This window comes from Seriola aureovittata, chromosome 2 (genome assembly GCF_021018895.1).
Source record: "Seriola aureovittata isolate HTS-2021-v1 ecotype China chromosome 2, ASM2101889v1, whole genome shotgun sequence".
In the NCBI taxonomy this organism is placed as follows: Eukaryota; Metazoa; Chordata; class Actinopteri; order Carangiformes; family Carangidae; genus Seriola; species Seriola aureovittata.
The window spans coordinates 24,999,282-25,010,183 of NC_079365.1; the positions used below are offsets into that span (position 1 = coordinate 24,999,282).

Genomic DNA, 10,902 nt, shown 5'->3' on the forward strand with positions numbered 1-10,902 from the left:
GGTGCGGTACAAGTTTTAAAAGTGTAAAATGTAAGTACCTAAGTAAAGTAGCTCATAATTGCACTTAAGTGCAGCGCTTTAGTGAATGTAGGTACTTCTTCTACCACTGATACATGTGCAGGATATTTATGTGTTCTTAGTGTCAGAGAAACTGAGGCACAAACATTGTCATTTCTTCCAAAACACCTCTAGAGGGCAGCGATGTTTTCTCCTTCATTTATCTATCACCAAACAAACAAGGTTCCAAGTGAAACTGAACATCTACCAACATTATCTTCTTTTCAAGCCAAACAAGTAAAAAGCCAGCGAGTGCTGAAGAAACACCCATCTGAGCTCAGCCCTTTACAGACTCGCTGCAGTGCCTCTCAGGTGAGGACAGAACAGCCTCACTGGCAGATATCAGGGCAGGAGTTAATGAGTGTAAAAAGCTGAACACCTCCTAATAACGGGGTGTGGTCCGGTGCCAGGGCAGCCCTGTCGGATTAGCAGCAAGTCCCACAGCGCCTGTCTCCTAATTACAAGCTGGTAAGCACAGCGCAAGCCTTTATGACTTGCTCGACCGTGCTCCTGTGGGCATGCTACCACCCCTGACAAACAAGACACACACTCACTCACTCCTCCCTGACAACAACAACAAGAACGACGCTGTGGCAGCCGCGGCCACCTGCAGCAGGCCTGTGCTCCTGCTGCCTGTGTCCTTGGCTGGGCTGCCTCTCCCCTGTTTGCCCTGGTTTCAGCAGAGCGAGCTGCAGAGTGCTGCACTGCATCGCTGGATCAAAGCAAGACTAATGACTACAGCAGAGATGTAGCCACAGAACCGAGTCCCCAAGTGTTCCCGCTCGCATTGCAGCGCTGTAGTTAAACCACAAGTGGACTAAAGATAGCAGATAGCTGCCGTCTTGTCTTGCGCTAACTCGAAAAAAACTGTGCTCTCGGGTGTAGATGTGACAGGTGGAGGAGAGGGGGCTCGATCAAACAGACAGAATAGAAGAGTACAGCAGTACAACATCACGTTAAAAGGTATAGCTGTGACATATTTACATCACCTTGTATTATCTCAGACTTCAGCAGTAGAATTTTATGGATCTGAAAGAAACATCTGTATTTCTTCCCCCAAACAAAAAGCATCTATACAGAAAAATGTCTAATGTTTCTGATTGTGGCTTGTTACACGCGTCAGGCCTGTAGTGACACTGAAAGTTCCCAAACCAAGAATTTTTTCCCTTTCTCCTCTTCTTGCCATTCCTGTCCACCCTTCTCTCTGTCTCCTCCTCTGCTCACGTTTCTCCTCCTCCTCCTGCTGCTATCTCTTTCTCCAACAAAAAGGCTATTAATAGAACACCCTGCGCTCCCTTTTTAAACTGAAGGGAGCATATATTGTGCACTTAAAGGGAGGAAGAAGCTCAAGATACCAGGAGGCGTTTGAAAATGTCCTCCACGCTGCCCGAGGCTACAAAGACGCTGGATGTCCTAAGAATAACAACAAAGAGCCTCTGATCGATTCATGGCATTTGGTATCAGCGCAGACGCTCTTCGGCTAAATTTAGCTCCTCAAATCATTTTGCAGATTAAATACTTTTGCGAACAATGTGATGTGAGGGGAAAAAAAGGGCTGGATAAACATTTGAAAAACACCTCTCACATGTTTTCAGTCACTCGTGCTTCTTCCATATAAATATATATATATAAAAAAAAATCAATCAGAATTAAAGACACACAATAAACACACTGAGAGCAATTTCAGTTGAATTATTATTGGCTTCATTATTGATATTACTTTGTCAGGGTTATGATCATTTGGAAGGATTATATGCATTTTTTTTTTTTTTTTTTAAGTTCACATGTTTTTCTTGTCCATAGATTGTCCTTTTTGTCTTGTAAAGTGCAGATAATACTACGTTTTAAGTCCAGACTTCACATACAGTATATAGTACATGGTTTTTGCTCCATCATCCACTGGTTATTATTTACATTATTCTCTCACATTTCATTTCATAGAAAGAAAATCAATTATCCACTGTACCAATGTTGATGGATGTTTTCAGGCCTCTATGATGTGGGGGAGGACGTGGGGGTGGGGGTGGGGGTGATGAGGTGAACAACTTGAACAACTGTACATATTGTTTCAGTGGATGCCACACTATCAGGCTCTGGGGTCAAATCAAACAAACAAACAAAAAAAAAATTGTTCTTTCTCAAACACCCACATGCATACAGATTGCATATTGATCATCTTGTTTCCCGTATGTATGAGTTTCTTTGTTGGGCTTTTTTTGTTGTTGTTGTTGTTCATGTAGGAGCCTTGTCTCAAAGAGCTGACATCGCAGTTCAAACAGACCCTGAGGTTCACGAAGCTCATATTCACATTCAGCTAACGTTGTTGAGTGTTTGACGTGCAGCAGCAGAATATTGCAAAGTGTTTCACTTTTCCTTAAAGGTTTGTTTCAAATGCTCTGCCAGCTCTCAGGATCAACGTGTAATTAGTGCCAGATAAAAAACAAAACAAAACAAAAACAACTACCAGCTAATAATCATTCTCTGCATAGATTTCTCAGTGTATTCACTGTTGGGCACCCTTCTCATGGAGTGGATTTTGCTGGTGGGTCCCTCAGCAGGTGAGAGATGACTTTTTTTTTTTTTTTTTTTTTTTTTTTTAGAGGCTGTGGTGCTCCCTATAAAGCAATACAAGATCATTGTTAATTGACTTGGTTTCCACTGAATAAAAACATTGTACAGGTTCGATCTGCAGGTATACAGATGAGGATGATTCTACTCGTCTTTGTGCTTTAAGCAGAAATAATCGTCAACTACACCGTTGTGTTTTCTGGTATGTGAGTTGCTACAGTGAATTTGGCTGAGGTACAGTAACAATTTCAAATGTAAAAGATAAATGTTAACATGTATCGGCAACATTTATCAGGAAAAAAAATGGAATGAAGACAAAAGGAGATGATGCATTTACATGCATAGACAAATATTTTTGGTCAGACTGTGAGTGTGTTTTTTTTTCTCCACATATACAGATATGCAAATGGCTGTTGCATAAATGCAGCTGCACATCCAGGCTAAGACACTGACATTCAGTGGTTCTCTCTCTTTCTCTCTCACATATGCACACGCACACACATACACGCACACACACACTCCTACATAGCTCTGCATCAACTCAACCACATCAATACTCAACTGATGATCAATAAGATCTTGGTTGGACTGTGGAGGCCCATAAAGGTTCATTCTTTTTTCTTTTAAAAAAAAAAAAAAAAAAAAAACCCAAACATCTATGTTCTCCACACAGACCCCTCCACCAAAGGATTATGGGAATATTGCTAAACAACTATTTAATCAGGTCCTATCCTCGAGTTACTGACCATTTTAACATGTCGATCCACCTCTATGCTTCTCCTGGGAACGCAACAAATATAACCGCTCAAGTTCAGATTCTCTAAAAATCCTTTTCGAGATGCATGAAAACAAACAGGGATTTCGGACAGAGAGACGACCTCAGAAGCCTCATGTCAGGCAGGTGGACGAGGCATCCTGAGCACATATTGGCAGCGATGGCGTAAAAACATTTTGCTACTGCAGGTTAAAGACTGTAGTGAGCAGAATGAAACCCTAAGAATAAAGATGTACATCCTGGCATGACAGAATTCATTTAGACAGTTCTTGCTACAGACCTCCTCCTAATCCATCACCTTTCTAATTACCTAAGACATCCATGAAAAGATGGAGAAAGGCAAGAGACTCAGGAGTGAAGTCAGAGGACCCCTTGCCAATATCTGCTACACTGCTGCTAATTATCACTTCCCATATTGACATTACTGCCTTTGACTGTTACCTTGGCAGTGTTGAGCAAACGGAGGAAAGTCTCAGCTGGACACAATCCTAGAATCAGAACCTAATTCACATTTGATGCCAACTTTTAAAGACAGATTGAGCTTCTGGCATCAAAGACTTTCTCAGGAGACAGCCAGACTCCATTTAAATTCTGACCAGTTTAACGCCAATAAAAGCTTTCTGATGTAAGAATCTGGTTTAGGGATGATACAGTTTTCAACAGCGCCCTGTCTTTCAACAACTACTTCACAAAAGGCAGTTTTGAAATAAGTGAGGCAAACTTTCAGTATTCAAATCCAGGACATGTGTCAGGTTTGCTGGGTAACTCACCAGTGAGGAAAATATTTTTTGAATCGGCTAGTAAGAGTGTGTCTTTGGCACTCTGAACAGGCTCTGAAACAGGAGAACATAGAACAGTGCTCAGAACAGGTATTATTATTATTATCGTTAGAAGTAAAAACATGGCGATGACCTGCGTATTGTGGAAAGACTCTCACTTTCTTTTAAACGTTGCTATTTAAGTTTTTTTTTAAGTTCTCTGATAAAAGTATCTGTGTATTGTATATGTGTCTTGTCTGTATACATATATATTTTTTTTAATATATAAGAAATAAATATATCTATTGTATAGAATAATTTTTTGTCTCAGAGGCTTCTTCTTCGAGTTTAAACGCATGCTTCTAGGAATGTTTTTGAGGTCATGCAACACTAGGAGAGTAGCGTAAACCCAGATAAAAAGGCAGTTCAGGGGAAGCATTATTCTATACACGAGTCCTTAAAAGTTGCTATTTTGATCAGGAGGATGTGATCATGTGACAAACCTGTGAGAAAGACAGCACTGCAAGTCTACCGTATCTGCAACTGGGATTAATGTCCAAAACTGGAGTGTGAGTTTACGCCTGAAATCACAGCTCAGCTGCAGCAAAAGTTGAACAGCAATGACTCCTACATGGAATGTTAATATTGACGAGGACACCGCATCCTGTTAAGCGAAGGATTTGGGCTTATGATTATTCCTTAAGAAATCCTCTAACATACAGCTTTAAGTTTTTTTGAAACAGCTACCTGCAGGCATACTTTTAAAACTGTGGATTTGTATAGAAGGCAGTGTACAGACAAATATACAGTGGTGTGATGAAGCAAGTGGCAGTCGAGAAACAAGTGGAAATTCTCATTCAGATAAAAATGTCATGCAATAATCTACTGACTACATTTACTACTAACAGCACCTACCTACCTACCTACCGGCTATCAGTTAAGTCACAGTTAACCTACCTATCTATATGAATAAGTACCGTATGTGTGAAACCGTGAAAAAAACAAACAAAACAAGAAGAAACATTCAAGCTGTCCTCAAAGCTCTGCAGTAAGACCAGTTTGGGTGAATGGAAGGGGGAAAGCTTGCATTGCAATACATACAGTACATGTAAGACCAAAGCAGTGAAAAGTCAAGGCCATTCTCAGTCATTCATCAGATACTGATGTCTACTGGGAAAAAAAGGCGTCGAACCATAAGCTTAGCGCTGATGGCTGTCATTCATCCTTGAAATAACGTGGTGTACTTAACCACGGACCTCGTCACAAGTCACCCACAGGCCACATCAGCGCTGGAGTGAGCTTGCTTTATGCTAACACATCCTCTTATCTCTAAACGGTGTAGCATAAGACAGTTTTGTTTCATTGGCTCCAGGAAGCAGCATATGTAGCGCGCAAGTAGGGCTCTTCAGAAAGCGCATGGCAGAGCGGTGTGCCTTGGGAAATGAGGGAACAGGGGACGGGGGACTAAAGCAGGGCTTGTGTTGTGTTGCTTTCTTTAAGCAATAATCAATTTTTTTCTTGCAGTGTTTCTCCCTTTTTCTTTTCTTTTTGTGCACTACTGTTGGCTACTGTTGTGAGCAGGAAATCTTTAGGTTTCATTATTATTCTTTTTTTTTTTTTCTTTTTTTAAAACAGCCACACAGACAAAGCCAACTCCATGCAGAAATACAAAATTTGAGATTTCACTCTGTTTGACAGTAATCAGAAGTTTTAAGGGGCAAGTTGTGAGGAGTGAAGACAAGATGAGCGCAGAGTGAGCGAATGGTCTATGTAGTATTTTTTTTTCCACTGTCTATCATCATCATCATCATCATCAACATCCTGAAATCTATTGCCTTGATTTTTCCAGCACACGTGAGGTGGTGAGCTGTACACCTGTCCCGTCCAGTTGCTCAGCTCCACATTTCCGGCTGTCACGGGGAGGAAAATAGCAGATGACTACACGTCTGTGAGCATTTTGGTGATGTTTACATAGTTTGTGTTGGCCAGTGTGCAGTTGGCTGTCTTGAGGTTCTCCTCCTGAAAGTCCTCATTGCTGTTGTTCACAGCCTCCTGGATCTCCATATAGTCCGATTTACTGATGGTGGAGCCGCTCCGGCTCTTCTTCAGCTCCTCCGCTGAGTCTGCTTTCTGCACGTTGACCTGCAGATACTGCGCCTGCTCTTCACCCTCAGTCTCACGGTGATAGAAGTAGTTGAAGTTGGACACAATGACAGGCACCGGCAAGGCAATGGTCAGCACACCTGCAATGGCACAGAGGGAGCCCACGATCTTACCACCGATGGTAGTTGGGACCATGTCACCATAGCCGACTGTTGTCATGGACACCACAGCCCACCAGAACGCATCCGGGATGCTTTCGAACTGTGACTCGGGCTCGTCTGCTTCGGCGAAGTAGACGGCACTGGAGAAAAGGATGACCCCTATGAAGAGGAAGAAGATGAGCAGGCCGAGCTCTCTCATGCTGGCTTTCAGGGTCTGACCCAAAATCTGAAGCCCCTTGGAGTGACGAGAGAGCTTGAAAATTCTGAAGACTCGTACTAAGCGGATGACCCTGAGAATGGCTAAAGACATGGCTTGCTGACCGGCTTGACCATCCTCTGGCCTGTCTGCTAGCTCTGTGCCAAGAGTGATGAAGTAAGGGATGATGGCAACAATATCAATAATGTTCATTATATTACCAAAAAAGCCTGCTTTGCTGGGGCAGGCAAAGAAGCGCACCAGGAACTCAAAGGAGAACCATATAATGCAAAGAGTCTCCAGGATAAAGAAGGGGTCAGTGAAGTAGGTGGAAGTGTAGCTGATGATGGTGGTGTTGGTCTCAGGTGAAAAGACTGCCGCATGAGACTTGTGCATTTCGTCCTCATCGTTGCGGAAAATGGGCAGGGTCTCCAGGCAGAAACTGACTATAGATATCAGGATGACCATTACAGAGATTATGGCGATAATCCTAGCAGGACCTGAGCTCTCTGGGTACTCGAACAGCAGCCACACCTGTCTCTGAAACTCATTGTCAGGAAGGGGCCGCTCTTCCTCCTTGATGAAACCCTCATCTTCTCTGAACATCTCGATGGCCTCCTCACCCAGCTCGTAGAAGCGAATCTCCTCTGAGAAAATATCAAGGGTGACGTTGACCGGCCTTCTTAGCCGCCCCCCTGATTGGTAATAATACAATATGGCGTCAAAGCTGGGTCTGTTCCTGTCGAAAAAGTACTCGTTCCTCAGCGGGTCAAAGTAGCGCATCCTCTTTTTGGGGTCCCCCAGCAGAGTCTCCGGGAACTGGGAGAGGGTTTTGAGTTGTGTCTCAAAGCGCAGCCCTGAGATGTTGATGACCACCCTCTCACAACACTCATGGTCGGCCTCCGGGTCGTAGTCCTGCGGGTGCCCCGGGTGTGCAGCCGCCTCATCAGAGGGGTCGCCTGTGGCAACAGTCATTCTGCAGGGGGAGGAGGCCTGCACTTTTCAGTGAGTCTGGGTCCTGCAGCCTGGAGAACTGCAGGCAGGGGCCAGGAGAGGGAGGGGGCTCAACACCGTAAAGACCTGACGGCCACAGGATGTCACCTAGGATCTGACTGTATGTAGGACAGATAAAGCAAAGACAGACAACAAGGTCAGGTAAACCTGAAACATGATTCAGCACTCAATACTGCTTCCATGTAGTCCAAAGGCAACAGGACTTTGCTTTAGTGTCTCAAACAGCTCAAAACAGATGCAAATGAAGACACCCTCTAAAACAATGGCATAAGATTAGATATGAGTTATGTAAAGTTAGACTGTCGTGAGGAGCCAGTCGATACCGAAATGAATCAGCTCATGGAAACTACTGCTCCTGACTTGGGGAAATTAATATGCAAATAACAATCCGCCTTGCATATAAATTGCTTCAATGCAGGTAAACTCACAGGCTAACTGGCATAGAAAACGTACAGAAGCTCGTAAATTAGGACACTGATCTGCTGCAATGGACAATATCCAATGAAATGAATGGGAATACCTTTTGCAGTGAAGCCATGCATGAATATGGCAATGCAGCAGGCACCAAATTCATACAGACAGCATCCTGTCTAGAATATCATAGATAACCACTGCAGTCTAAACACAAACGTACCAGACACTTTTAAGATTTCCTGCTTGTGCCACACAAACACACCAACACATCATATTAACTGACTTCAGTTTTAGTTTTGTTGGAGCATTTTAGTCTTGAAATGGTGCCTGTCTCTGAAATATTCAAAAACATCTATAAATAATTTATCCATAGAAGGAAATAGGTTCCAAGAGAAAAAACTGTATCTCTTGTGTCTGCATCATCTCCACTCTCAGAGCGGGAGCACAGTTTCACAAAAATGAAATCCTCATGAAACATACAACAAATATGTAACTGCATGTTTACTGGTCATTATCACGATCTCCAGTGAAGAGCAAACCAGTGCATGAACTATGAAATGCCACGACTAAAAAACCCCCCCACATCTAATCGAAATTAGAGCTGATAGGTGAACGTAAGCTGCCTTATATCTATGTCATACATACCTGCTGACATCTTCTTCATATCTGGATGCGAGTGTAGGCTCCTGCTGGACACTGGTATCAGGAAGGTGAAAAACCAGCTGCGACAACCAAGTCTTCTGTCTTCAGAGAGGGTTAAAAAAGAAAAAAGAATTTTCCAATTCGGGACAGTCGATGATATTCACCTCATGTTGTCTGCAGCATCCTCGCCGTGTACACCGGGTACAGTAGATGCGGGTGTGTCCTCGCTTTCCCCTCCCCGACTCCTTTCCTCCGGGTAGGCTGTCGTGGGATGGCGATTGGCAAAAAAGGGAGGAGGGATCCGATCAAGGAGGTGCTGGTGCTTCCCTTAATAACCAAAGGTGCTGGGATCAGCAGAATGATCTGCCTCCACTGTTCCCCTCCAACGCCTGTGTGACGAGCTGTGGCTGCAGACAGCCGCAAAGGTAAATAGTCCTGATAAGGTGCTCAGAGAGGCAACATCTGCAAAGAGGGGGGGGGGGGGCGAGGAGGTGGGAGAGGGCTTAAAAAAAAGGATAATCTTATTACCAAGATTTAATAATTAGACGCGTTCAGGGACGTGCGCATCAATAATGAATCCTCTTTTCATTTCAAAATGAGAATAAATCTGCCGCTCAGAGAATTTAAATGTATTCATGCGTCACTCAGCCAATTTACATTTTTTTTTTCATTTCTAATTCAATCACAAAACAACATCTCGACAAGACGACGAGAATCCAGAGAGTGAGCTGCAGATATGCTCAGACAGAGTCAAGTGCGTCCCGGCGTCTCCTGCACAGACACAGTTCTGTGAGTCTTCTAATAGCCTACATGGTGAGCGGAGCAGCGTCCTCAGACACTGACTTGAATCGACATGGATGAAAGAATCGCCCTACGTAGTGGGCTAGAAGATTATGCAATTTCACTGAGCCACAGCCCCGCGTTTCACACATACACATGAACACATATTAAGCGGCTTTTATTGGACCTGCACGGTCCCAGCTGGGCAGGAGGTGGGAGATTTTGTTTTTTGAGGGGTGGGGTTGGGGTGGGGGTGAAAGAAACATTTGTGGTTGAAATATTTCTGTTGTCAGCAGTGGCCGCTGGGCTGGTATATAAAGCTTAGTCAAACCTGCAGTCGGGCATTGCTATGCATACCAAGAGACGTGCTGGTGATGAGAAAGCAAGGGCGAAAAAACGCGCTCTCCATCCGCACTGTAGCCTACCACTCCTTACCTTATCTGCAGTGTGGGCAATTTAAAGGGGTACACATCTCCTGCATTGTTCAGCAGCAATGCTGTTGGTCAGTTTGTTTCATGTTTTTGAACCGCAACTCCAAATTAATGGGCTTTTTATTGGAGCCAGTATTATTTTATGTTATTTTTCAAGATGCCATTATCATAAGGTTGAGTGAAAAACATGAGAAATATAGAAGTGAAAGCATCACCATGACATTTTATTAGACTGTGGCTGTTTGATTCAAATATCCCATAAACAATCTACCAGAAAGAAGACACACTTCTCATTCAGGTGTCTTCTCTGAGCTTTAATGTTGAAATTATTATACACAGAGGCAACGACAATCACACATTCTCTGTCTGCCTTGTAATTCCTGTTTCTTTTTTACTTTCAGTGCACAGCAGTTATATTTGTAACCTTTCCTGGCAACAAGCTTCATTAATAATAGATAGGAGGGTGACTAAAATAGAGCAAACCCTCCATCACGGTAGCCTGCTGGATTCAGAATGAAGTAAGAACTGATCGATAGTGAATCCTGTCCCCATTATCATCATTGGAGGTGGGAATGAAAGCACCGTGGCCAGAAGTGACCTCCAGAGAAGTCAAAGGTCAGCGGGAATCCCTTGGTCGTGGAGGGGAGGGAGGTGAATGGGGGGGTGTGGGGTAGGGGTGTTAGAGAGGCCAGCGGGATGATTTGTGTGCGACTCAGCTTTGCCAAGGTTACTCCTGGCAGACCTGAGACCAGCACGGCTCCCGGCGTTGTCCCTTCTGTCTGTCTGCCTGCCTGCTGCCACACATGCGGATACCTCTCACTATCTCTTAATGGCTTTCCCAGGTTCCTCATGACAGCACAGCCATTATTTATGAGCCGGGGGCCCGTTACAAAGACTGTTAATGGAGGCTCTAAAGCTCAGTTCACTTTGCATTATCTGGCTTGCTTTAATTAAAAGCGAAGGGTCCCAGCACTGTAAACGCTGTGCGTGCTTTAATCATTTG

At 43.8% G+C, this 10,902-nt stretch overlaps 1 protein-coding gene across 1 annotated transcript; it reads right to left on the bottom strand.

Moving 5' to 3' along the window:
* Positions 1–1,738: 1,738 nt before the first annotated feature.
* On the bottom strand, positions 1,739–9,138 carry LOC130187315 (potassium voltage-gated channel subfamily A member 2). Its single transcript, XM_056404794.1, has 2 exons — positions 8,692–9,138; positions 1,739–7,730 (listed from the first exon to the last, which is right to left on the bottom strand). The coding sequence occupies exon 2, from the start codon at positions 7,591–7,593 to the stop codon at positions 6,097–6,099; it is 1,497 nt and encodes a 498-aa protein (XP_056260769.1). The 5' UTR covers positions 7,594–7,730; positions 8,692–9,138; the 3' UTR covers positions 1,739–6,096.
* Positions 9,139–10,902: the final 1,764 nt, after the last annotated feature.